General features: G+C 51.6%; 1 protein-coding gene across 2 annotated transcripts in view; it reads right to left on the reverse strand.

Annotated features, from left to right (window-relative positions):
• The window catches only part of Slc1a7 (solute carrier family 1 member 7), a 34432-nt gene extending 16541 nt beyond the window's left edge, over positions 1–17891 (reverse strand). For both annotated transcript variants that reach the window (XM_003460956.3, XM_063235203.1), the window contains exons 1-2: positions 17590–17891; positions 11526–11605 (exon numbers count right to left, since the gene is read on the reverse strand). In XM_003460956.3, the coding sequence (XP_003461004.1) occupies positions 11526–11605; positions 17590–17766 (257 nt within the window). In that variant the 5' untranslated portion in view covers positions 17767–17891. The remainder of the gene's footprint in view (positions 1–11525; positions 11606–17589) is intronic.
• Positions 17892–25517: the final 7626 nt, after the last annotated feature.

Consider the following 25517-nt stretch of genomic DNA (forward strand, 5'->3'; position numbering starts at 1 on the left):
TGAGCAAACGAGTCGGTGTTTGCATCCACATCTTCCTCTGCCAAGATGCCATCTGTTAGTGATGGGCTTAGGATGGGTCTAGATGTAAATCCAGAAGGGCTCATAATGAGATTGTGCAGCCGGAGCCGGAGGAAACGGGGGCTGCTACAGCAGGGTGGGGGTGCCGGCCAGTACATCAGTCCCAAACCGAGATGCCCTCCTGTCACAGCAGAGCCCCACTATCAAGCCAAATCCAACCACCTCAGGGCACCAGAGCCTGGAGAAAAGGATCTGCCTGAGGTCACCTTGGGACACTGATGCCCCAGTGGGCCAGAATTCAGGGCCATACTCCAGGCCTGTCCTCTTGCATTTATGCCCATTCCATGTTGGGCCCCACACCCTGAAAGAAGTCAGAGCCTGTCCCTGACCTCAGGGAGCTCTTCCTAGACCAGGAGTGGATAGGAAGGGAGACAAATGAGGACAGTGGGGTGCAGGTGGCCACTGGGCAAGCTGAATCCATCTTGCACCCAGGAAGGGCTGTCTCTGCAAGCAGCCAGAGTTTTCGCCGGCTAGGAGAGTCAGGAAAGGCTTCCTGGAGGAGCAGCTGAAAGGCATGGAGGACTTGGAGATGAGGCCATGGTATAGCAGAAGGTGAGAAGGATGTTGGGAGGCTGGAAAGTGTGGTCAGAGCTCAGGTCAGGCTTGAAGTATGGGGACAGGACAGAAAAGAGAGTTTGAGCCCAGGAGTGGAGTGACCTTGATTGCCAGGCCAGGGGAATCAGGGGGAAACCCCAGGGTACACCCAGTGGGCAGAATGAGGGCCTGGCGCTGCTTTGCATAACTCAACTAGCAGAAACTGCTAGATGTCTGCGGAGGAAGAGATAAAGATCCTGTGGTTTTGAGGATATCAAAGTAAGCAAAGTAGTCTGCATAAGAGCAAAAACCCAGAGTTCCAAAGACTCTTACAGGAATAGCATCACCGGGGAGATGCTCTTTGTGGATGCAATACGGAAAAGCAAAGACCAGCTCTGCTGCAGCCCTTCGAGAAAGCCCCAGAGCCTCCTGGGAGGCAGTCACCTCTGCAGCCTGCCTTCTAGACATTCAGAGATGCGCCTGGGGGTCGCATGGATGGGGCACAGTTCAAAATCAGATTCCAGGAGAGGGAGAAGAACCTCTGGGCAAGATGAGGCCTAGTACAGGGGATGTGCTGGCTTAGCTCACCCACACAGAGGAGGGGAGGGTCTTCCAGAGAGGACCAGAAACCCAGCCCAGGGGCTCACAGCAGAGGGCTGATGGGAGGAGTCCCATCCCTCATGCTCACCTGCTTTTGCTCTCAGCCCTCCCTCCTGCAGGGTGACAGCAGGCCACAGCAGCAACCAAGAACAGGGAGAAGGATGGGGAGGCCAGAGGCCTCAGGAGACAGTGCTGCTCCTGGAACCCACAGTAATAGGAAAGGAGGGTGAAGCTGCTGCCTTAGGCCTTGGGGGATGGTGGCAGGAGTGTGGGGACTGCTCCAGACTTTGGCTGTTAAAGTGACTTTTCTGAGAACCTGTGAGTTGGGGGGCAGAGGGGGAGGTGGTGGCTGGGGGAACGTTAGACCACGTGAACATCACTTGTATGCCATGTAAGCCAAACTCCAGGGAGAAACATTACCAGTAGTTTTCTTAGCGTGGTGGGTTTATGGGTCTTTTGTGTTTTGTTGCTCCTCTCTCTGCAAGTTCTCTATAATTTCTAGAATGGGCGTAGGAGCACCTATTCTGTGATTTGCCTGGAGTTTACTGTTCTCAAATACCCAAGCATCTGCCTCTTTCAGTCCTTAGCCTAATAGAGTGCTAACCACAACACCAGCCATATTCGACATTTACCTTTTTTCCTTTTTATTTCGTTCTCATTTTTTGTGATAGTGGAGCCTGAACATAGGGCCTCTGCAAAAATCATTTTTTGTGAAATTAATTTTAATAGTACCTTCACCCACTATATCCAAAACTACCATTTCAAAGTATCAATGTAAAAATGTTTTATACTGCTCAGGTTTTAAATATTAAGTAATTATTAATATTAACTTAATATTAAGTAATATTAAGTTTCAAATATTAAGTAAACTTCAGTCCCGCAGCTATACTAGCCGAAATTCTAGGGCTCAGCGGTCACTGCTGAGAAGTCACTGCTGTGGTCTTGGATTCCCTGTGTCTGAGCTACAGCAAAGGATTTGGAGTTCAGAGAGGTGGAGATGATGCTGTAAGCTCTATAGTCAGCACAGGTACAGGGTTTCTGATTCTGAACTCTGTGGGTTTCCCTTTCTTTTCAGTGCCAGGTATAGACCTATAGCTGGACTCCTGGGGAAAAGACGGGTCTTCTTTTTGGGGGCTGACCACGACTACATTTTGATCCAGTCTGTGTAATGTTTCTTCAAGTCAGCTCTTAGAATTCATAACCTGGGGCTGGGGGTTTAGCTCAGGGGCATAAGCGCCTGCCTCGAAAGCAGGCAGTCGTGAGTTTGATCCCTGGTACCGATAAAAAAGAAAAAGACAAAAAGAAAAATAAATTCATAACCTGCCACAGATACAAGCCTCAATTTGGGTGGTGAGCTCCCTGTTTCAGGAAGTATCCAAGTGGAGCTTGGATAGCCACCTGTTGGGATGGAGACTGAGGCTCTCAAGACAGAGTGGGTCTCACCTCAGATTTCCTTCTGGCTCTGTGATTGATGGTGGGGAACCACAGACAACCTTGCCTCTTCCACTCCAAGCATGACTGAGGGCTCCTTGGAGCCCAAAGGCCCTTAGGGGCTGCAGGAAAGAGCTGCAGGAGCCCAGAGCCTGGGAACTCCTCCCAAGCCATCTGGCCACCACACAGCATCCAGGGATTGGGGATCAGGAGATTGCAGTGATTATAGACATTAACTGCAGAGGCAGTGGGGAGCTGGCCAGGCTCCCAGCACCCAGCCTGCTCCAATCTGGTAATCGGTCCACTTCAGGCAGGGGAGGGGTGGAAGAGAGGCAGCGGTGCCCCGCTCCTGGTAGGGGGAGAAAAAAACTCCCCTACCACCTCAGAGCCACCGGCCTGCCCTCCTTGCCTGCTCCAGCCACCCAGTCCCCTCTCACTCCCAGGTGCTGCTTCTGCCTGGAACTCTCTACCTACTGTGCGCCCCATCTCCCTAGAACAGCGCACTTCAGGGCCTTCCTTGTCCGAGCTGACACACACCCCTTCCTCTGGGAGGCCTTCCCTACCTGCCACCATCTCTGCCACCACCTGCCCCTCCCACAGGCACTGCACGCACCCTAGTTTGCTACAGGGCCCCGTGGCAGCGTGCTGGCCTGAATCCCCAGGGCCTGCCTGGAGTGGCGGGGGCGGTGTGGAGAGAAGCAGACTGATGTCGGGACCCGGTCCCCTGGTCCTCTTGTTTTGCCTCCCGGTTCCTGAGCCCAGAGCGAGGCTGAGAAGCTCCTGTCTGGATGCCTCACTAGCTGGAAGCCTGAAGGCAAGTCACCAAGCCTTGACGGTGTCTTAGTTTCCAGTGAGAATGAGTGAGATGAGGGTCTGTTATTAAGGCAGGCAGACCTGGTGTAGAATCCTGCACATGCAGTATGTACGCAACGTGTGTCTGTTGCTAGTATTTCCTTTTTGTGGTCAGTGTTTCGTGGCCACTGGTCACTGCTGGGTGCTCCCCTAGGGCAGGGATGAATCTAGCCTTGTTCTAGGCATTTAGAATCCAGGGTTTGGTTTACGGATGGGGTGCAGATTGCAGATGTATGTGATGTTAAACCAAGGATGTCACCAACTGTTAAAAGAATGGTTGGTGAGCTCTGGAGACTGTGGGTATCCTCTGTAGGTTCCCTGAGAGAAAGTCGCCTGCGCAGGGCTGGCCCACTTGCCAGGTTTAGGGGAAGCCCTGGCACTGTGAGTCAGTGTGACTTCAAGGCAGTTGGCATCAGAACTTCTCGGAACAGATGGGGAATTGGTGCTGTGACAGTGGGTAGGGTGACATCTGTAGAGGGATGCTTCAGGGCTCTGTGTTTAGCCCTCTTCTTTCTGGTCATTTTTATCAATGGCTGGGCTAAGGGCCCTCACAGCACACGGATTAGATTTGAAGCACCCAGGAAGCTGTGGGGAGCAGCACTATGTCAGATGAGGGACCCCAGCAGGCTGGACCGCAAGCCAGCTCTGACACAATCAAACAGCATAGACAGAGCAGACTGGATGTGGCTTCAGCAGCACAGGGAGCACAAATCTTGGGGTGGGAGGGGAAGGCTGAGCCGCAGCAGCAGCACACTTGAAGGGAACTTTGAGGCTTTGTTTGGGGACAGTCTGGTGAGTCATCTGAGACCCACCAAAGGGCCAGTGGGCTCTCAGCTTGGGGTCTCATCAAGGATGCGGTGTCCTTCCCTGAGGCCGAGACTCACTGGGAAAGGGACAGGGGAGGAGCCTACAAACCACAAAGGGTCCCTAGGGTGGGGAGGAAGCAGCAGAGCCACAGACCTCGGGGAGGAGGAGGAGCAGCAGGTGCAAGGTGCTTGGACCCTAAGGCATAGCAGACCGGGAGCATTGGGAATGACCAGGAAGTTTTGGGGGACCTTGACCCAACCGCGGGGGTCGATTTCCAGGAGTCATCCTGCCTGGGAAAAAAAGCACTTTGGGAAGCAGGGAACTACCAGCTCCTGGGGGTGGGCGAGCAACTTGTAGGTCATGTAGTGAGTTTGCAAGTGCCCACGTCTGCTGACACTACCTCCTGCCACAGAAGAGCTGAGAGGCAGAATGGGGCCTGTGGCCGGGGCTGGCTATCTTTGGGCTCTGATCTCTGCTGGGTCAGTCATGGTTAGGCCAGGCGGGGCCTTGGGCATAGCTGCAGGAACTCCGTTTGGCCTGGGTGAGCAGGGTCCCTTCTGCCCTCCCAAGGATCTCGGTTCACTTCTCTCCCCTGAGCAGACCAAAGCCCACAGTTGACACTTCCCAGATGCTCTGCCCCACCCCGACCCCAAGCCAACCCCTTCTAACACCTGGGGCTGGTTGCCCTGACTCCAGCTGGCTAAAATGTGGGCCATCTGGTCCCAGCACCATCTCCCAAAGGCAGAAATTCCTCTATGCCAGGCTTACACACCTCGGGAGACACGCAGCCCATTCCTTCCTAGCCACTTCTACCCCCAAGGTCTGACTATGCTTGTCAGAAAGGCCTGCCTGGGCCAGGATGAGCTCCACCTTTAGGGAAAAGGAGTCTCCCACCAGCCACACAGGCTGGCCGCTGGCCGCACTGGAGATGCCATGGGACGGTGACTCAGGTGCAGGAAGTAGGCACGGCCACCCTGGCATCCCGAGCTGCCCTCTGAAGCTGCCTCCTTCCCAGGCCCCTGGGCACCCAGAGCATGCTTCCCTGGGATTGTTTTTTTTTCCCAGAAACAGGGCTTTGCTATGTAGCCTAGGCTGGCCTTGAAATCATGGAAATCCTCCTGCCTCAGGCTCCAGGATTACAGGTGTGCACCACTACTCCCAGCCTGCTTCGAGATTTATGCAACAGACAAACTTGGATTGATTGAAGAGCCAGAGCCTGCACACAGCCTGCAGCTACAGTCCTCGGAGAGCTCATGTCAGATCACCAACCACTCTGAACCATTTCCCAGCTCCAGGGATCAGATCCAGTCTTAGCTGCCCGTGCACTGGCACCACAGCTCTGTCTCTCCCAGGTGGCAGAGAACATCAAGCATATGGGATAGAACCTCATCGGATACCCACCATGAGCAGTGACCTCCTTGGCCTACCTGCCCAGCTGGTCACAACGAGGTCTTGGCTAGGAAACTGACCCCAAGGGAAGGCAGGGTTCCCTGGCTCAGAACACAGGTCTCCCACCCTCTCCCTGCACAGCAGGGCTCCTGGTGCCTGCCCCCCAGGCTCTGGCTGGGGCTCTGGAAGGCAGCCCTCTTTGGGCTTCCATTCTCCCTAAAGGGCAGCAGGAGCTTTTGCAAAACTACACCCATTTCAGACCCCAGTAAGCATTCCCACCCGACTCATTGTGAGCCCTTTAGGAAGTGAAAAGGTGGGTTTGTGGTGGTGAGACCTGCAGCGGGACAACACAAAGCCCTGGGTCACAGCTGTGACTGAGAGGAAGGGACCAGCCTCCCCTGGGGGGCGGCTCAATGGACCTTTGGAGGATGAGCAGGAAGGAAGGCTCTAACTGGAAGAGGCAACGACACGGGGTGTGGAGAGGTAGGGACTTTTGGAGTCCAGGCCGAAGATCTGACCCACACATGGCCAGAGCTGGGTCATGTTTCCTCTTTTGATGAGTAAGGCTCTCAGATGACTTGGCATAGTGGGCCAAGGACAGTTTCCAGACTCCTACCAGAAGATTCCCAAATCTCTGCTGAGAGCGGCTGGCTGCCCGGGACTTGAGGGCAGAACGCAGAAGCACAGGCCACACCAGACTTGGCCCTCTGGCTGCCCACCTCCTGCCTCCTCCCACCCAATCTTGTGTCCTGGTGAGCCAGGCAGCTGCCCTGCACACTGCTCTCAAACCAGACGTCAGCGGCTGCTTGGCCCGGGACCATCTCTAAGGAGTCAGACGTGGGTGTTTGGGAGTTTTCTGCCAAGCTCGAGTTCCCTAGCAAGGCCGAGAAGGGAGCTGGGAGAATTTTGGTTTTTTGGCCAAACATGACTTCCTGATTCTAAGAAAAAGCCACTTAAAATTCTTACAAGAAACAAGAAGGGAAAGAACGCATATGCAGGAGCACACACATCTCATACGTACATGTACAGACACACACCACACACACACCTCACAAAACCACACGCGCACTTGGGCTTCTTTGCTGTGATGTGGAGCTTACAAAACACCCTTCATGCTTAGCCTCAGTGAATCACAAACACATGGATTTAGTTTTCCCTGAGTGATACTTGGTTTCAGAAATTGAAGGCTGAGGAGAGAGGAGGACTTGGCAAAAAGCAAGTGGAGAATTGGAGGCCGTAGCTGGACCCAGATGCTGGTTTAGCCACCCCGGGTTCTTCGTGTCTCTCTCGTCTGGGGATGTGTGGAAATAAGGCTCAGTTGCCTTCCCAAGGTTGTATGCAAGCACCAGTCCCAGCAGGGCCATAACGGGCACTTCATACACACACTCAAACACACACACACACGCATGCACACACACGACAGCACCTGCTAACCCCTGCCTTGTAAATTTGCAGGTGATACTGTGTCCATCTCATGTCAGAATCTGAGTGCTATAACAGAATTCATGGGATGCTCCTCCAGCATCTCTAGCACACTCCAAGGTTCTAGTGATGCAGAAGTCGCTTGGCAAACTCTGCTCCAGCCCAAGAGGAGCAGCAAAACAGGATTCCCAAGGCAAGAGGGCAGCCTGGAAATTCTCATGACATGATGTTGAATGGAAACCAAAAAAAGCAGGAGGCATATTTATTTCCATGCCATAATGGACAGGTGCCCTCCAAGAATTTAAAGGAACAGAAAAGTATCAATGTTTTTTAAGCTAGTCGATAAATGAAAAATGAAAGGGGCCTAAAGGCAGTGCTGAGCGGTTTTCCTGGGAGGGGATGGGAAAGGAAGGCTCTGGACGGGAATAAAGAAGGGCTCACTGACGTGGACTGGCAGAGGGGCAGGCTTCGAGGTACATCAGTTGGAGCCTCAGGGGTCCTGAGTGACGGGCATGGTCATGCTTTCGCAGGTCCTGTCCATCACCATGCGCCCAGGGGTGGAGCAGGAACAGAAAGTGGCAAACCTGAACCCACTGGCTTTGCAGTTGAAAAACTAAACTGTCCCGTCGGCAAACAGGTTTAACCAAGGACGCCCACGTGGTTAAGGAAAGCTCTGGCCAGATGTTGCACACCTCTGTCCTCCTAGGTGAGGGCACTTATCTCTGAGAATAAGTAGGCTGGCATACGTAAGCTTGGTTGCCTCCTGCCAGCATCAGGATCCGCGATCTGGTCTGACCAGCTCTGGGGCCCAACACAGTCACGCTGCTGAGGAGCTAATCTGACAAGGACCACACCCTAGACCTTGCAAAATCACCACTAAGACTAAGAACAAGCACTTATGTGAAAGAAACAATGAATGCTTTAGAATTTGGGTTGTGGAATGATAGGATGATTATTTTTCTCTGTTATCTAAAATGGTTGTAGTTTGCTTACATAATTTGTAAGAGTACAAACACATCTTTGAAAGATAACTCCTAGTCATCCTGCAGATGTTAGCCATGAACCTTTCCTTGAACTCTACTCCAACCTCCCTCCCGCTGCCTGTTATTCATTTAATAAGTATTTATTGGGCACCTGCTATGTGCCAAGTGGGTAATGAGAAGGAAGGCATAAAGTTGCTTTCTGTGGTAAGGGTGCTAAGATTGTTTAGAAGAAGTCAGAAGCTGAGCCCCACCCCACCCAGCCCCACTCCAGGCACAGAGCATGAGTGGGAGTGACACAGCGACAAAGGGCAGGATTCAGTTCAGCCAGGCCCACTGCATGATGCCTATGAGCTGGTCTGCACCCGTGAGTCTGCAGGGAGGATACCCAGCATAGATTGCTAGGAGGATGAGCCAGCCAGGGAAGCCCCAGACTTCTAGAGGGGACCCCAATTATACTATCTCCCAGCCCGGGGAAGGTACTAGCTACTGGGATTCTCGGGAAGACTTCTTGATTATGGGACTGTGAGGCCATAGCTGGACAACAGGGCTGCCTTCCAGTGGACCGCAGCATATCTGCCAAAGGGGTTCAGGTGAGGGGCTGGGATGGAGTGGATTCTGGGAAAAGGAGGCCCAAGAGTTAGAAGATGTTGCAGTGTGGAAAGAGTGACTGAGCCCCAGGCCCGCCCCTGGTGTGCAAGATTCGGGGGAACGAACCCAGCACCTCCCGATTTCTCACATACCACCCTTCCTATGGAGGTGTCATGCTGCCTGGGTCTCGCCCTGTGGTGGGGCCACCCACTGCTCAGCAAGAGGAATGGTTATTCCAGGCAGGAATGCTGATTGGTTTGCTTGGATGGATGCCACTTCTGTGCTTAAAAGAGGTGCCTGTGTCCTACAATGAGACACATCAAGGGTAACCATGGGTCCATCTACCCAGTGATACCAAAAACATCCAGGTTACAGGTGCTGATGGCAGTGGATATAGTTACCTTAATAGTTACTAATGAAGGAAGAGCTAGGGAGATCTCCCAGACGAAACTCAAGGTAGGTGGTGAACACTGGCTGAGATTTAGAATTAAATGAAGAGGACGAGAGAGGCATTTGCAGAAGTGGCTTAGCTTGAGGGAAGATGTGGGGACACTAAAGCCTGCGGCTTGCCTAGGCAGGGGAAGGTGGCCAGCCCGGCTCCAGGGCCTCCTGCTGGGCTCTTCAGCTACCCAGGCAGAGGTGGAGCTCAGGGCCCAAGAAGATCAGATTTTCTTAAACCATCAGAGCACTTGAGGGGATCCGTAACTCACCCCTGTGAGAGCCCCTGGTCATTCTGTACAATAGCCCCGGGTAAGGCCTAACAAGTGACTTTGCCCAGAGCTGTGGGGGTGCGCTCTACCCTGTGAGGGTGCTCCTGGAGGGCAGGGATACCAAGCCGAGGCTAGCCAAGAGCCATGCAGGGTGGATGACAATCTGAGAACCAGTCAGGGACAGTTCAGGGATGAGAGATCTGGGGCTTGGAAATACATCATTAAACAAAGGTTTAACTCTCCCTTGATTAGAACATGTTTGAGCACTTCCTTTTCTATGGACACGGCCATTCTGCTCCAACCCAAGCTGTGTACAAACAAATGGAACGCACGAGCACACTGGCTTTTCTCAGTAATATGGACTCTGGCTCCAACTGAGAGAAAATGCTCTGATCTTGGGGAGAGACCTGGGTGTCTGAGAGTGCAGGATGGACCCTTAGGCATGGGATCAGGGGCTCAGAGCCCTGCTGGGGCGCAGCTCTAGGATGCAGGCCCCAGATGACCTGACACGACCTTTTTCTTAAACAGCTAGTACAAGTCACACAGTGAACACATGGTGACACTGGGCTGAGCTACTTGTCAGCCTGACACCCAGCTCCTCACGGGGGCTCTGCCTTTACAGTGTCCCCTGAGGACAGGCCATGGCAAAGGGGCACACAGCTGCAGGGTGGGAGTCTGTGAGTCCTGATCACTGCACTTCAGCAGTGGGGGGGACCACGGTTCCTGATGTCGCCCCCAGCCTGTGGGGACACAGCAGCGCTCAAACCAGGGACCAGGCCAGGAGAGCACAGTACACATTGCTGATGCAACAATTCATAGCTCTGGTAAGCACCTACTGTGCACCAGGCACTTGGCAAGGTGCTGACCGGCCAGAACTGAATGTCACAGGTGCTGTCCCTGACCTTACCGAGCTCGCAGTCCAGTGGAAGGTAAGGAGACAAAGCAGTGAGCTTACAGGCACAGAATAACATGCAGTGACCTGCTGTGGGGAGAGACAACTGTGCTGAGTGAGGAAAGGAAGGGGTGAGAAGGGGTGATCCAGAGGCCCTTCCCAGGAGGTGATGGAGAGTCAAGATCTAAGAAAGAGGAGGAGGAAGGGGAGTGAGATGGGGAACTGTGTTCCAGGCAGAAAGAACAGCACAGAGGTGGCCCTGAGGTGGATGGAAGAGGCAGGGCGGACTGCTGGGCCTCCCTGCACCAGGAGAAGGACTGGAAGGTTATTTTAGGTGCCACGGAAGCATCTGCAGGTAGATGAATGGCAGGGGTTTGTTTCCCGCGGCATCACTGTGGCCACTGGGTGGAGAGTGGAGGGCAGAGCGGGAACCACAGTGAGGAGAGCTTGTGGCCGTGGTGGAGTCTGCACAGATGAGAGCCCCTGGCCTGAGAGGAGGAGCGAGCTGCCCTCTCCTGAAGAGGCGGAATCAGCTCCCGTTGTTGATGACTCAGCTGCGGGGTCAGGGAAGGGAAGAACCCAGAGTACTGGAAGACAGAGCCGCCTCTCCCTGCCAGCAGCAGACAGGAGAAGGGACCATTTGCTGGGCAAAATCTCAAGATACTGAGGTTGAACCTGAAACGCTGTGAAATATCCAAGCGCAGATACCAATAAGCTCATTAGTTAATCAGCTGTGGAGCTCACAGGAGAGGCAAGTGTCATGCTAGAGCTGTGAGGTTAGGTGAGGAGAGGCCGTGGGGTCTGTGACATGCAGGGGCTGAGTGGAGGGAGAAACTGGGATGGAGGGGCAGAGACGGGCAGAGGCCTGGCAGTGGGGGAGGGCATCCCAGGAGGGGAAGAGTGGCCCACATTTAATGGCCCTCTATGGAGAGGGTTTTGGACACAGCACCTTGCAGGTCACTCGTGGCCTTGACAGACTGACCGTTTCCATGATTCAGAGGGTGTTTAAAGAAGAGCTAATACCTGGGCCTTAGGACCAGGAAAGGCTTCTTGAAGGACGTGGTGTTTCAGCTGAGCCTAGAAAGTTCAGTCCTGAGCCACCTGAATGCTGCCTGCAAGAGTGTCCCACAAAGAGCACCCAGTGCCATTAACCCATGTCTCTGGCCTGGGGACAGCGCCTCCTCCGACAAGGCAGAGGGCTCAGGGACAGAGCTCATGCCCCTCCTGTCCACCTCTCACCTGGACACCACCAGTGGCAGGATCAGCATCTTCAGCATCCTCATCAGGAGCTCCCCAGGGAACTGGAAGTAACTGATCTCCTGAAAAAAGCAGGGGCTGGGGTTACAGTGGGCAGCAGAGTCCTCAGCACTCAGGTCCTTACCCTTCAAACCCTGTCCTGTCTGGCACATGGGCACAGGGTCCAGCGAGAGAAAGCTGGCTTTCCTGCCTAACAGCTCTGTTCAAATCCTAGCAACCCCTGTCCTCTGTCTGACTAGCTGTGTGGCCTTAAGGATGCTGCATGCCATTTCTGAGTTTTCCTCACTGGAGACAGGACCATAACCACCTCACAGGGTCCCCGGGGGCCCAAATGACACAATGCACATAAGCATTAAGTGCAGCATACGGAGGAGAGAAGATGCTCAGTATTCCCTGCAGACAACAGCTCTCCTCCATCCGCCCTGTCACCCACGTCTCTGAGGCGTGCAGCTGCCCCATCCAGTAGACAGTGCGTGGTGGGAAGGGCAGGGCTGTGTGTTCCCTTCAATCCACACTGCCACGCATCACACTGGGGCCAACGAGACAAGACTCGGTCCCAGCCTTGGAAACGTTCCTGGTCTGGTTCACGTGGAGAGTGAGCCAGGTTCACACCGGGCTGTCCACTCTCTAGCCCTGCCCCTCAGACAGAAAGGGAAGAGGTGAACAGGCTGCTGAGAAGCACCCTGTATAAAGTACTTCCACTGGGCAGAGTGCTTACTTCTGCCTTCTTGAGGGCTGCTGGCCAGGCTCCAGCCTGTCCTGAGTTTTCCTGGGTCCCAAATGCTGACCTGATCAGCTGTTGCCCGATAACAAATCCCAGGAGCCGAAGTGACAACAGAAGCAGAAGGGACCACCATTTATTTTCAGATAATAAATCATTCTTTCTTTACTTGTTCTTAAACTGCTCCGTTGCTTATCTGCAAGTCTAATTTAACTGGGGGTGTTGTTTGCAAAGTTTAAATTTAATGCAACTTGCTATTTCTGGCAGTGTCCACAGGAGGACACGGGTGAGGCTGGTGATTGCACTTGGAAATATTGCCCAGGTTACCTTTCATACTTGCAAATAGTTTTTAAAACCAGTGCCAAATATAATGATTTATTAGTGTCCTGAGGCACTGAAAAGCCCCAAATTATAGAATTGCAGTGCTGCCAAGGGAGTTTTAAAGACTTCCTTATCTAGCATTTTGGAGACCAGGAAGCTGAGCCAGGAGCGGAAGGTGAGCCGCCCACCTAGCACAGCGCAGGGTGGAGTCAGGCTTCCGACTTCCGTTCCACCACCTGTTCCAGTGCACTAGAAATCCTGCTTTTTAAGGAAATATGTTCATCAGGCCTGCATATTTTAAGTCAGCTTTGATCTATGTGAATGTTTTTCAAATTGCGCTCTGACGATGCAAAGGCGGCTCCTTCCTCATTCTCCATCTCCATTCCCCGCCCGCCAGGATCCACATCTTCACTCCCCTCCCTCCTAAACAGCACAGCTGCCTGCTGCTTCCCGCGCTACCACTTGAAAGCTTCAATTTCCCTGCCATGATCAGGAGGGCTTATTACCTGCCCCCTTTTCTACTTCCCATTTCCCCTATGCGTATATTAATTTTTGAGTAAATAAGTATTCACAGTCATTTATATATGAAACTGAGGATTGAATACAGGGACTCACACATCCTAGACAATCCAGTCCCACCGAGCTACACTCACGCTCCAAAGCTTACAATGTTTTGATCATCAAATAATGTTCACACCCGAGACAAGTCATATACTACAACCATGCCTTGTGGCTCATATGACCTTCCTTTTTTCCTATAAAGTTAATTAACAATGTTACATTCACTTTGCATTCTGTGAACCACTCCTTAATTTCTCCCATACATTTTAATCCATGTGTTACGATGCCTGGCCACTTTCTACACACTGGAGTGTTAATTCCCTGTTACCCTCAGCCCAGCGGCTTGGCTCTCTGCTTCCTGTTCCACGTTGCTATCTGTTCTCTCAGCACAGTGGCTGTCATTCTGGGACCTGATCTTGTGTCCTGGATCCTGTTCCATTTTCTTGTTTTGGTGGAACATCTCTTTTGGTACCTTCCTGAGAAAAGGTGGATGGGAGGGAAACTTTGAGTCCCTATATGAGTAGACATGACTTTGTTTAGTCTTCTAATAAGCCACATGCACGGTGTTGGACTGTAAATAATCTCCCCTCCAATGTTGAAGGCATTGTTCCTTTGTCTCTAACTTCCAGCGTTGCTTAAGATGGTCATACCATCCTTAGGCCTGCCCCTCACGCGAGATCTGTTTTATTTCCTTGGAAGCATTTCAGGATCATTTGCTTATATTCACTTTTTCTGTACTTTTATGATGATGTGTCATGTACTGGATGGACTTCTATCTTTTTTTCTTCCTTTTCTTTCTTTTCCTTTCCTCCTTCTTTTTCCTTTTTTCTTTTTCTCTGTGCCTTTCACTGTTGAGAAACTTTCTCATATTCTTTCCAAATATTTTCTGCCCTCCAGCCTTCCTGTTAGCTGTCTTCAGAACTGTTCTGGATAGTTGTGAATGTTGCACATGCTCCTTGTTTTATATTTTCTTCTTCTGTTTTCATCATGTTGGGTTATTTTCTGAGAAACCCCTGCAGTTCTATCCCAGCTACTGATGTTTCTGTGTTGGTTCTCCCACTCTTGGCTTGCAGCAGGTCCTTTCTCTGCTGACTGCTCCTTCCTCGGAGCATCCTGTTCAGCCTTTTGTTTTCATGGTGCGGACTGACTGAACCCAGGGCACTGCTGAATGCTTCCCTACCCCACAATCTGCTCCAGCCCCTACATGCGTTTCTGTTTTATGGTGACGTATCTTCTCTCAGGTCTCCAAAGATCTTAAGAAAAGGTTTTAAAAGATTTCTTCCCCTTCCCATTGTCTCTGCTTTATCGGAGACCCTGTTTTCTCTTCATTTAGCTTCTGCCTTTCCCTTTGCAGTTTCTCTCACATTGCTGGTGGCTTTGGATGGTGGTAGGTTGAGGTGCTGACCTCTATGACTGAGCCTGAGGTCTGTCCACTGACAGCCTTCAGGGTGAGGTGCTGGATCTGACCTCCGTCTTCACTAGAGGTGGGTGGCACGGGAGACGAATGTCCTTCCTCGCATAGTTGGGAGGCTTTTTCCCTGAAGCTTCAGCGAGAGGCCTCGTCTGACCTTTGAGGGATGTGGCTGTACCTAAGCCAAGCTGCCAGCTGTCTTGAAGCCGTGCTGGGGATTCCACACCCAGAACGCAGATGTCTGCTTATTAGTTTGAAGCACATGACTCATCACTGCCCTGTCCCCCATACACAGGTAGGCCTGATGTGCCTCCATCAGGCTTCTTTAGCTCCTTGGGCAAGAGAAGGAGGAGGAGGAGCAGGGGGAGGAGGAGGAGGAGGAGGAGGAGGAGGAGGAGGAGAAGGAGAAGGCCCCTGACCACAGAGCCCTAGCACTCTAGTAACTGGCTAGAAATTCCAGCCTATGTCTTTGCTTTCAACTCTATACACACTTCTGCCTCCTACAGTACAGAGCTCTTCTGGATTTCTACTTCCAGAGATGCAAGACTTTAGCTCTCTGCACTCTGCTAACGGAGGTTGCATGACTCCATTCGTTCCCATGTTGCCTAATTTGTTGTAAGCTAACTTCCTTTCTCAGTTATTGTCTCTTATGCTCACACAGGTCTTGGTGGTTTATGTCCTTTAAAAAATTTCATTATTATTTTACTGGACTTCCAGGAAGAAAGAGAAAGGGGGATGCGACTGTAATCCCCCATCCTTTAACTGGAAGTCTCAAATGGTCTATATCTTTTTGATGAGATATTTATATCCAAAGATATAATCTATAAGTTTGTAAGCTCTTTTTCACAAATAGAACATTCTGCCATTTTCCAAATTGTTTATGATTTTTGCCTGTTGCATAAGCTCACAAAGTTAGAAGGGCTTACAGGCAAAGAGATCAAACAGAGAAATCCCGGATTTCAATAAGAAAGCCAATTTCTGCGGAATAATTGTTCTAAGACTCCACATCCTTCCTCCAGTTTATCTGGCAGGTTAATCTAGACCAGAACACATTTGCAGGTCTAAACAGATGGGCAAGGAGGCCCCAGAGAGGAGCTTGGCTTTTAATAATAGGCCTTCCAATTTGTTTTCACAAAATGGTCTTCCTGCAGGAAACACGCTGTTACCGAGGAAAATTAAACACAGCAGACTGTGGGTTGTGTGTGTCACTGGAAGTTTAATTCAGCACGTAACTGACACTGAGTGAGACTCATATCTTGGTGCAAGAAAACTCATGAGTTGTTTGGCAATTTCCAGACTGATGGGAGAAGTAGTGCTTTATGTAAATGGCTGGGAAGCAGCTATAAAGTAAGGGGGCCAGCATCTGGATTACCAGGGAGGAGAGCACAGGGCACAAGATGTGGCAGAACGTACTCCAGGGACAGCCTGTGGGTCCTGGTTTCAATCCCCAGCACCACAAAACAAACGAGAACCCACACTGTTCCTTCAGGTGTCAGTAGGCCTGCGGGCCGTGGATAGGGAACAGGAGATGTGGGACTCTGACAGGTATGTGTGTGGGGTCATGTTCAGTGAGCATTTACTCTATACAACACTGGCCAGCGCTGTTCACTCCTCCCAATTCTTTAGGACACATCCCAGCACCACCCATTTTACAGATAAAGAAACCAAAGCCAGAGAGAGAGAAAGAGAGAGAGAGATTTTGCTTAGCCACTTATAGAACAGTCAAAGTTGAGTTTCCTTTGCCTCCAGAATCTAACAAGCTTGTTAGAGAAATAAAAAGCTCTGTTCCAGGGAGGGGATATTTTGTTTTTCATAGAAGACCAAGCCTGAAGCCTGGAGCGCCCTTGTAGAGACAGCCTGAGGTGTCTTCAGTGCACTGCAGGAAGAGGAATCATGGAATCGAGACTCTTCCAGGGCCCACTCACAAAGCCCCTCTCCTCCACTGAGCTGTACTTGGTTCCTCTGCACCCCAATCCTCAGTCTGCATAGTGCAATTGTAGCAAAAATCCTGCTGAGCCACTTTAGGGAGAACCCATTCACCCTTGATTCCCCACTCCGTATCTGATAAAACCTCCCCCCCCTACTCGGATTCCCCACCCTGGATGTTTTCTCTTAGTTCCCATTCTCCAACTCCTCACTGTGCTCGTTGGCTGTAAATCCTCAGCTGTCCCAGTTACATTTGGAGTTTAGGCCTACGGGTCCGCATAGGAGTTCTCTATATCTGTTCTGAGTAGTCTTCCTTACTGGTTCAACAAAGGTTGGGACAATTCTTTCTTAAACACCGTGGCATATCCCTTCTCCCACAGGAGGCCAGGAGGGAACCTGACCTTCCCTACGCAATTCACCTGAACTCACCTTGGCCATTACAGGCCAGAAACCAGAGGCCTGCCTCACCCCTGTCCCCCAGATCCACCTCTGTCAACATCATAGCCTCTGTGGAGAGCAGCTCTCATGTCTGGCCCTTTCCCTGCAAAGTCAGGCCTCACCCCGCCTGCCCTCAGGAACCCAGGACCTCTCGGAAGCTCAGATCTGATGGGATTACTCTTCTGCACAAAAGGGGTGCATAGTCGCCCACAGCCATGCCTAGTAGCAAACAGATCCTCTGGGTCTGCGGACCGGAGCTCCAGCCCCTGCTTCCCACCCTGCCTTCCAGCAGCCACTTGCTCGGTACTGCTCACATCCTTGTCACCCGCTCCTGGTCCCACTGCCCTTGCTGTGCCTCTCGTCACATGAGCTGGGCAGGGACTATTATTCTCTGAAGACCCACGGCCCGCTCCTCCGCAGCTCTCAGACCTGCAGTGATGCTTGTGGGGGTGTCCCTGCTCCCTGCTGCATGGCCAGACAGAACATCCTCCTCCTCATCTGTCGTACCAGCTCCTCACTTCAGGGCTCTGATGTTTATCTCACCCATGTTACAGACTGGATCGCGGGGACCCAGGGAGACAATGATTGTCATGCTGTGGGGGAGCTCAGGTCCCCCCTGGCCCACACAGCCTCCTCACTGGGACTCAGGGTGCTCCGGGGGAGCTGACCTGTTGTGAGAGGTGCCGGGTCCTCAGGAAGAAGCCAAGGAGGCAGCCCACGATGACGGACAGCACCGACAGGATGAGCAGTCCGTTCCGCCGGCACACGTCCCTGCCTCGCGCCAGGAGGGCACCCAGAACCATGGTGAACCGGGCCTGCTGGCACAGAGTGCGACACCATTCCATGCAGGAGACACCAGCCAGGGGCCCGGGGTCTGGATTGGGCTCTGGCTTCTCAGCTCACAGGTGGTCAGAGTCACTAAGCACCAGTCCCCAGCCCCACGGGCATGGCCTATGAGGCCGCCCCAGAGGGAAGCACAATCCTATTACCAGCGCATCATTAGGAGCTGGGAGAGATTAGGGCCCAGGAAATTAGAGCAGGCCACGTGGTCTGGGAGTCGGGCTCTCCAAGCCAAGTGCTCCTCGAACAGGAAAATGGACCAGACACTGGTGGGAGGAAGAAGAGGAACATTGGTTTGGTTGGTTTGATTTTTACCCCATTTCACTGCAGGAAGGAATGCGGGTCGGGCATTCAGACTCTAGTGATCACCAATAAGCAATAAGCATTTACTTCGTGGGGTCCTTGTGTTGGCGTATTCAACCCCAGCACCATGCCGCAGAGTAAGGACAGCACCATTCTGCTGAGTAAGTGAGCACAGTGCACCAGGCCTGCAAGGGTTGCTTTACCTTCTGTTATCACAGGAGCGCAGCCCATCACCCTGGTATCCCAGCTTCATGCATCCAAAGGGAGGCAGAATCCAGCAGCCAGAGCCCAGCACGGTGGCAGCAGTGCCTGGGCAGTGGAGTCAGTTTACACCCATGCCTGGGGCCTCTGTGCTATGGGGGTGTAGGCTGGAGCTCAGTGGACCTCACTGGGTTTGTCTGCTCTGTATCTTCCTCCTCAAAACCCACATAAGGATGAACAGTCTTCGGGGCTGTGCCAGGCAGGACCTTGGGAGGGTTTTCAGGGCTCTTTTTTCCTCTCCTGACAGAGGGTCTTGCTCTGTAGCCCAGGCTGGCCTCAAACTTGTGATCCACCTGTCTCAGCTTCCCGAGTCTAGGATTATAGGCACACTCTGCCACTCCTGGCTACAGCTGACTCTTATTTTTAAGGCTGATAACTCTTTGAGGAGTTCATTCAAGGCTCAGCTTGGTCACTTACTAGCTGTGCAATCCTGGACAAGCTATTTCGTCTCACTGTGCCTCAGTTTCCCCACCCATAAAATAGAGAATAACAGCATCTACTTCCTTGGGACTGGTACAAAAGCCATTGAGAGAATCCTTGTAAAGCTTCGGTGAGCTCTAGCAGGCTGCATGGGGGCAGAGCTGTTAGGATCTCCACACAGCCTTTGAAGGGAGGTTTTCTTTGTGGGCTGGCTTGTTCTCTGAACCAGAGGGAACCAACCACACAGATTTTACCAGGGCTCGGTAATTCCTTTAGGGAAGTTACCAGGGAGCAGCCAGAGGAGGCAGGGATGAAACAGGTGTGGGCGTGGAACAAAGGCTTCCTCCCCCAGACAAGGGCAAGGGACAAAGAGAGGCCAGGGCCAAGGGACGTGGACAGCAATGGAGGACGGGGGCCACAGCACAGGCCAAGCTCAGCTGGATCCCGCTTGTGACCCTGGTGGTTTGTGGCCTCGCCTGCTCCGGCTGTTCTTGCCCTTTTAGAATGACAGACACGGGCGAGGCACCCACTGGGCAGCTTCCATTCCACAGTCACCTCCCAAAGGCCCTGCTCTTCTCAGTAGCTTCGGGTGCAGGAGAGGGAGATGAGTCTGAGACGTTCTTTCCCCGACTCTGATTCTTAAAACCGAAACTTTCCTGATACACCTTCAACTCCAGCCAAGGCCTGGTTTTCCCATCCCAGGTGGCTGGATTTTTCTAGAAGGGAACACACACAGAGCAGACATTTGGATTTGGGTTTCAGTTGAGGGCCAGGCCTGGCCTTCCTCAGTGCCGTGAAGCAGAGGCGACTTCCACCCACCCCAGTGCCAATGCGCTGACTCCCAAATTGCCCCCACCAGCTGCGCTGATCTCTTTCCTGATGCTCTGACCCCGCCACCAGCCACCTGCCCGATGCCAGGCCTTCCTTTCCTTTGCCCAGCTACTGCAGCCTCCACCAGGAATCACAACTCACTGGAGCAGTGTCCTGAGTACACCGTTCCCTGCCACCTCTGCTGTTCACAGGAGCCAGCAGTGAGCCAGGCCCAGCACCTTCCCCTCAGGGAGCTTATAAGAAAACGGAGAAAGGACTATGCTTGCTGAGGTGTAAATGCCAAATGATATTTGGGAATTAAATCAAAATGTTCTTGGATTGGGAACCTTTAACAGCTCATTGTTGCTCACAGAATCAATTTTTCCTAAAGTTATTCAATTATCGTAGCAAAACTATTTTTGTAATTCCACTTAAAAATGAATTTAGGAAATGCTAGCTAAACAGAGCTGAACAGGTCCTTTACTCCAGGATGGCTCAAAGTCAGATTGCTGGAGTTAAAATCCTAGCTCTGCCACTTGCGGGCTGTGTGATCTTGGGCATATTTTCTTCCCTTTCTGGACAGTGGGAATCAGAAAACAGCACCTGTGGGAGGGCTTGGGGCCTGGGTCAGACGAGGCAATGCCCCTAGAGTGCTGTGCAAGGGCGCAGTGCTCTCGGATAGTTACACGTCCTCAGAGCAGCGTCCACAGGAGCAGCACACAGGACACTGAGCCCTGCCCTTCTAGAGAACGCTGTGCTGGGTCTGGCATCTGGGGCCGGAGCCCACGCTCCTCAGCAAGGTCCTCAGAGCTCCCTCTCTGTCCCCACCTCAGCCCTACTCCTGCGTGGTGCACTCTACCTTCCACACCAACCCACACATCCTGTCTAACCCTTCTGCCCGGGTTATTTCCTGCGCCTATGATGTCTTTCATCGTCACCAGGCTCACAGGCGGCGGGTCCCCCACTTGAAGTTTCCTTCCCCGACTACTGCACACATACACCCCTCTAGCTTCCTCCAACCAAATCAGCAACAAGGAATCAACCCTGGCTCCTTTCCCCCCTTTTTTTCAAGGTACTGGGGATTGAACCCAGGGCCTTTGTACTAAGCTACAAAACCTATCTTTTAAGATTATTTATTCTGGGACAGGATGTCACTAAATCACTAAATTGCCCGGACTGGACTCAATCCTGTGATCCGCTTGCCTCAGCCTCCCAGGGTTCTGGGATTATAGGTGTGTGCCACTATGCCAGCTTAAGTCCAGTTCCTTTTAAAATAGCTCTGAGAAGAAAATACTAGTCCATGAGGATAAAGCTCAGTCTGTTTGTGACAATGGCATTTAGAACCCCAAAGTTGGGAGGACAGGGTGTAGCTGATGTGCTGGGGGGCACCATAGGGAACAGATCGTTTCCCTGCAGCACAGCTGCAATGGCAGCAGCAGGAAGCTAGGGGTGGGGAGGCCCAAGGGGCTGGAGCTGGGCCCCGGAGCTGCTGTGGGTGGAGGAGATCAGCGGAGCTGTCAAATGGAGCCTCAGGTGCAGACCACAGGTGCACAGCCAGGCAGGCGCTGTTGTCTGTGGCGCCTTTACTGGCTTTGCAGGAGACAGCAGCTGAGGGGCCCCTGCCAGTGACTGATGATTAACCACAGCCAGGGCCGGTGGGGACCACCCTGGTGGGGGAGGCGGGTGTAGGGAGGCTTCCCGGAGGAGGGCTGTCAGTCAGACTGTAGAAAGTTGGGGAGGGCTGCTTGTCCCAAGGCTGAGTCTTCCCACTTCTACCAGACATCCCAGGGTACTGAGGCTCAGCTGTCTGAGTCTCAGCTGGGTTCCTGGTGACGACAACTCTGGCTTGCTGGCTGCTGTCCAAGACACAACAGAGGAACTTAACCTCCCCGCCCTACATGGCTCCCCCAGCTCACGCATAGCTGGGCCCTTCTGGGAAGGCTTTCTGTGGGCAGCAAAGCCTCTGCGTGTGGATTCCTGAATGCTTGAGTCATCAAGGGCTGATGTGACCTCTGCTGAGGGCCAGCCCTTCCCCACACTGGCCTTGGAGGCTCACAGCCCCTGGTCCCTAAGATGGGGAAGTCGGGGCTGAGCACCCCCAAAAGCACTTGGCTGCCATTCGTTAAACACTTACTATGTGGGTGCTCTAACATCTATCTCAGCCAACTCCCCAGAAAGGGCCAAGTGCCAGGAGCCAGGGAGTGAGTCAGCCCTTCCACAGCATCAGTGTCACGGGGCTCCAGGCCCAGGTTCTAGATCTGTGTGGTCTAATTCTGTAACACTAGTCACACTGTGTACTTAAACCTACTCCCACCCAAGGACTCAAAAGTCACACGTGACGTGTGCCTGCCTACTGGACAGTGAATTAGGGAACATTTCCACCGCCACACTGAGTTCAGACCTCAGCTTTTTCCAAGTTAGTGAAACTCCTATTTTTTTTATTTTCTTTTTTTTTTTTTTTTTTTTGTCTTTTTCTTTTTTTATTGGTACCGGGCATCGAACTCATGACTGCCTGCTTGCAAGGCAGGCGCTTATGCTGCTGAGCTAAATCCCCAGCCCCCCCCCCTTTAAAAAAATTTTTTTTTTGTCTTTTGAAACTCCTATCTTAAAACACCATGCTTTTTACATCGCTCCCCCATACTTCCAGCTAGCACTGGAGTGTTAGCTGCAGCAAAGCATGCAATTAAACCCCCAGCAGGGTCAAATCAAGTTTCCAAACTAGACCTCTTTCCAGCAGTCATGCAAAGTTAAACCAAAGGGGTGCAGCCAGAAAGGGATGATGGGCAGGGCCATCTGCATTCCTGCAGAGCTCAGAGCCAGTGGACACATGGAGACACAGTCACATATACCTATTTATGCAGCAGGAAAAGGGACATTAATGCATATACCATTTCCCTCTATGGTCTCTCAACTTATTATCATGTTTTTTATTTGCTATATAATGTCATTCTTTTTTTTTTTTTAATACTGGGGATTGATCTCATGATCTTGCACTTGCGAGGCAGGCACTTATGCCGTTGAGCTAAATCCCCAGCTATGTCATTCTTAAGTAAATAAAAGATTTAAAATATTTTTTGAGACAATGTCCCTCTATAGCCAGGCTGGCCTTGAACTTGCAGCAGTCCTCCTGCTTCGGCCTCCTGGGTGCTAGAATGAAGGCACACACCACCATGCCCAGCCCCCAAAATAAAATTTATTAGCAGAATTTTATTGTTCATCTTTATAGTGTGCAGCACCAGCTTTAAGTGAAAATATTGGTGTTAAACTCATCTGCAGAATCATCCAAATGGCACAATTTGTATTTAGTAGCTCAAATGAGCTTATGTATTTTATTTCTACTGGTCAGTGGAAATGGCAGGAAACTAACACCATTGCCGTCCTGGCATATAGACAATCCCACTAGAGCCTTGGCCTCTGATGAGTCGGGAAGCCTGAAAGAGGATGAACCAGGAGAAAGCCACCCGCCTTCTGATCTGCCCTGGCTTTCAGGCTGGCTCTGCGGGCCGTGGGTGAGAACTCATGTGAGGTTCTGTGGCAGCTAGCGTCTCTTCACGGGCCATTTTCTCCTTCCTACCTTTGGAACAAATCGTGACTTAAGGAAATAGGGTTTCTCCTGGCTGGCAGTGCTGCTGCTGACGGAAGTGTAGACACAGAGTCCTCACCAGGAGCTTGCTTTGAGTCTCGCCGAAGCCCAGTGCTGGCCATTTCGCCACAGTTCTGTACCCGCAGGCACCACACACAGAGGTGGACGGGACACAGCACAGATCTCTGTTGCAGGCATGATCCTAGCACCATCACATCTTGCTTTATTATGCACAAGCTCCAAGATGTTTAAGAATTCAGTGGCAGTGATAGCAGAACATGGTTCATCTGAGCATAGGCACTGAGCAACTGCCCCAGACGTGAACCTAGGAATCCCATCCTGTTTAGAAGGCTGGTGCTTGCGGGTGTCCTGGGCTTGGGACCCAAAGAATTCAGCTGAGGACCTGGACCCCATGGCAGCATCCTGCATGAGTCTGGCTGAAGACCTAGAGCCTATGACAGTGCCTCCCATGCATCCAACTAGAGGACTAGAGCCCATGACAACATCTGATGCAAGACCATTTCACAGATCTGTGCTGGGAGGTCAGTGATGGAAGTTAGAAAGTCTGTGCCGGCAGGATATAGGATCTGTTGCCAGTAGATTGAGCATTTTACCCTGGAGCCTGGAAATGACACTCGAGGGACACTCCACGGCCATCCTCGGCGACAGTGAGGTTCCAAGCTCCTCTGACTATGAGAACAGCCAAGCTCATACCAGAAAGCCAACGTGACAAGCTTCTCCAGGAGATTGAACAGCACACCATCTTCCCATTCAGAGCCAGGAAACAGTAAAGACCAGAGCTCCCCCAATGTGAACTGCAGCCATTCTCAATGCAAGGAGGTCCTACACTCCTCTGATGATGAGAACAGCCAAGTTCTTATCAGGAAAGAAGCTCGACAAGCTCCTCCAGGAGAACACCAACACCACGGAGAACCAACACTGCCTCTTCCTCTCAGTGCTCCCTAGTGTGTTGGCAGCAATCCCCAGGGGGCCATCCATACCCAGCACCGTGCAGATTCAGTTCAGCTAGGTGTTACAAGTTGACCACTGGCTGTCAATGCACCACACCGGGACACGAGTGGACCTGAGCTGCAGAGACCAGCTGAGGAAGGTACACAATGGTCAGAACTCGCGCTCAGCAGCTCTTTCTCACCTGGTTCACGCGCAGCCTTTGTCCTATCTGTGAACACCCGAGGGCAGAGACCAGCAAGGAAGAGCAGAGCTGCTGCCGCCCGATACATTGTATTTGCATCCTGCTCCATTAGGCAGTTATCTGGTGCCTCAGTTTGCTAAAGTACAAAATGGGGACAATAGCATCCTACTGTACAGGATTGCTACGACGGGCAAATGAATTACATGTGTGAGCCAGGTCATAGCAAACGCTGTCTTTACACGTGCCACTGTTACCATGATCGCTCCATGCCAGGCATATGCCAGACCTGAGGATACTGTGATGCAGATGGTCCTTTATCTATTTGTTTATTTTTATGGGGCTACTGTACTGTAGATGGCCCCCTATGTATTTGTTCATTTATTTATTTTGTGGTTTTTTTCCTTTAGGTTTTTCAAGTCATTTTCTGTACCAGTACATGTCTGTAATGCGTACTGGTGTGATTCCTTGTGTGGAGCTGGGGCCTGTACATAACCCAGCTCAGGCAGCGTTGTGTCCTCTTCCTCCCTCTGCCCTCTCCATCTGCCTCTTGAGCCCTTCCTTTACATTTTTATAACATGTTTGCAGTCCCTGATGTTTACATTCCTTGTACGGAGTTACTACATGTACTTCATGCATCTAAATTTCTTTTATATCGCGCCCCGTCCCTCCCTCCTGCCTCTCTCTGTCTCTTGGATCCTTTCCATTTAAGAAAGATCTATCTTCCTCCTTCCCAGTATCTAACTTTTACTTTGCCCTTTATTTATACTTTGAGTTTCTCATATAAAAGAAACCACGTGATCTTTAAACTTGTGTGTCCGACTGATTCCGTTTAACATGACGGTTTTCAGGTGCAACCATTTTTCCCACAAATGACTTGAATTCATTCTTGTTTATGGCAGAATAGTACTCCATTGCATCTAAATGTCACATTTTAAACATCTATTCCTCATTTGATGCACATTTAGGCTGCTTCTAAGATTTGGCTATTATGAATTGTGCCACTATAAACATAGGTATGCATGTATCACTGTAATACAATATCTTAAACTCTTTTTGAAAGATACTTAGAATGGGAATAGCTGGGTCAAGTGGAATTTCTAATTTCACTTTTTTGAGGATGCTCCATATTGATTTCCATAGTAGTCTATTGGTTTATATTTCCTCCAGCAATGCAGAGGTGTGCCTTCTTCCTTGCAAGTGTATTAGTATGTATTGTTTGATTTCTT

This window comes from Cavia porcellus, unplaced genomic scaffold (genome assembly GCF_034190915.1).
Source record: "Cavia porcellus strain 051 isolate PalLab524CR breed Dunkin Hartley unplaced genomic scaffold, mCavPor4.1 scaffold_25, whole genome shotgun sequence".
Classification (NCBI taxonomy): Eukaryota; Metazoa; Chordata; class Mammalia; order Rodentia; family Caviidae; genus Cavia; species Cavia porcellus.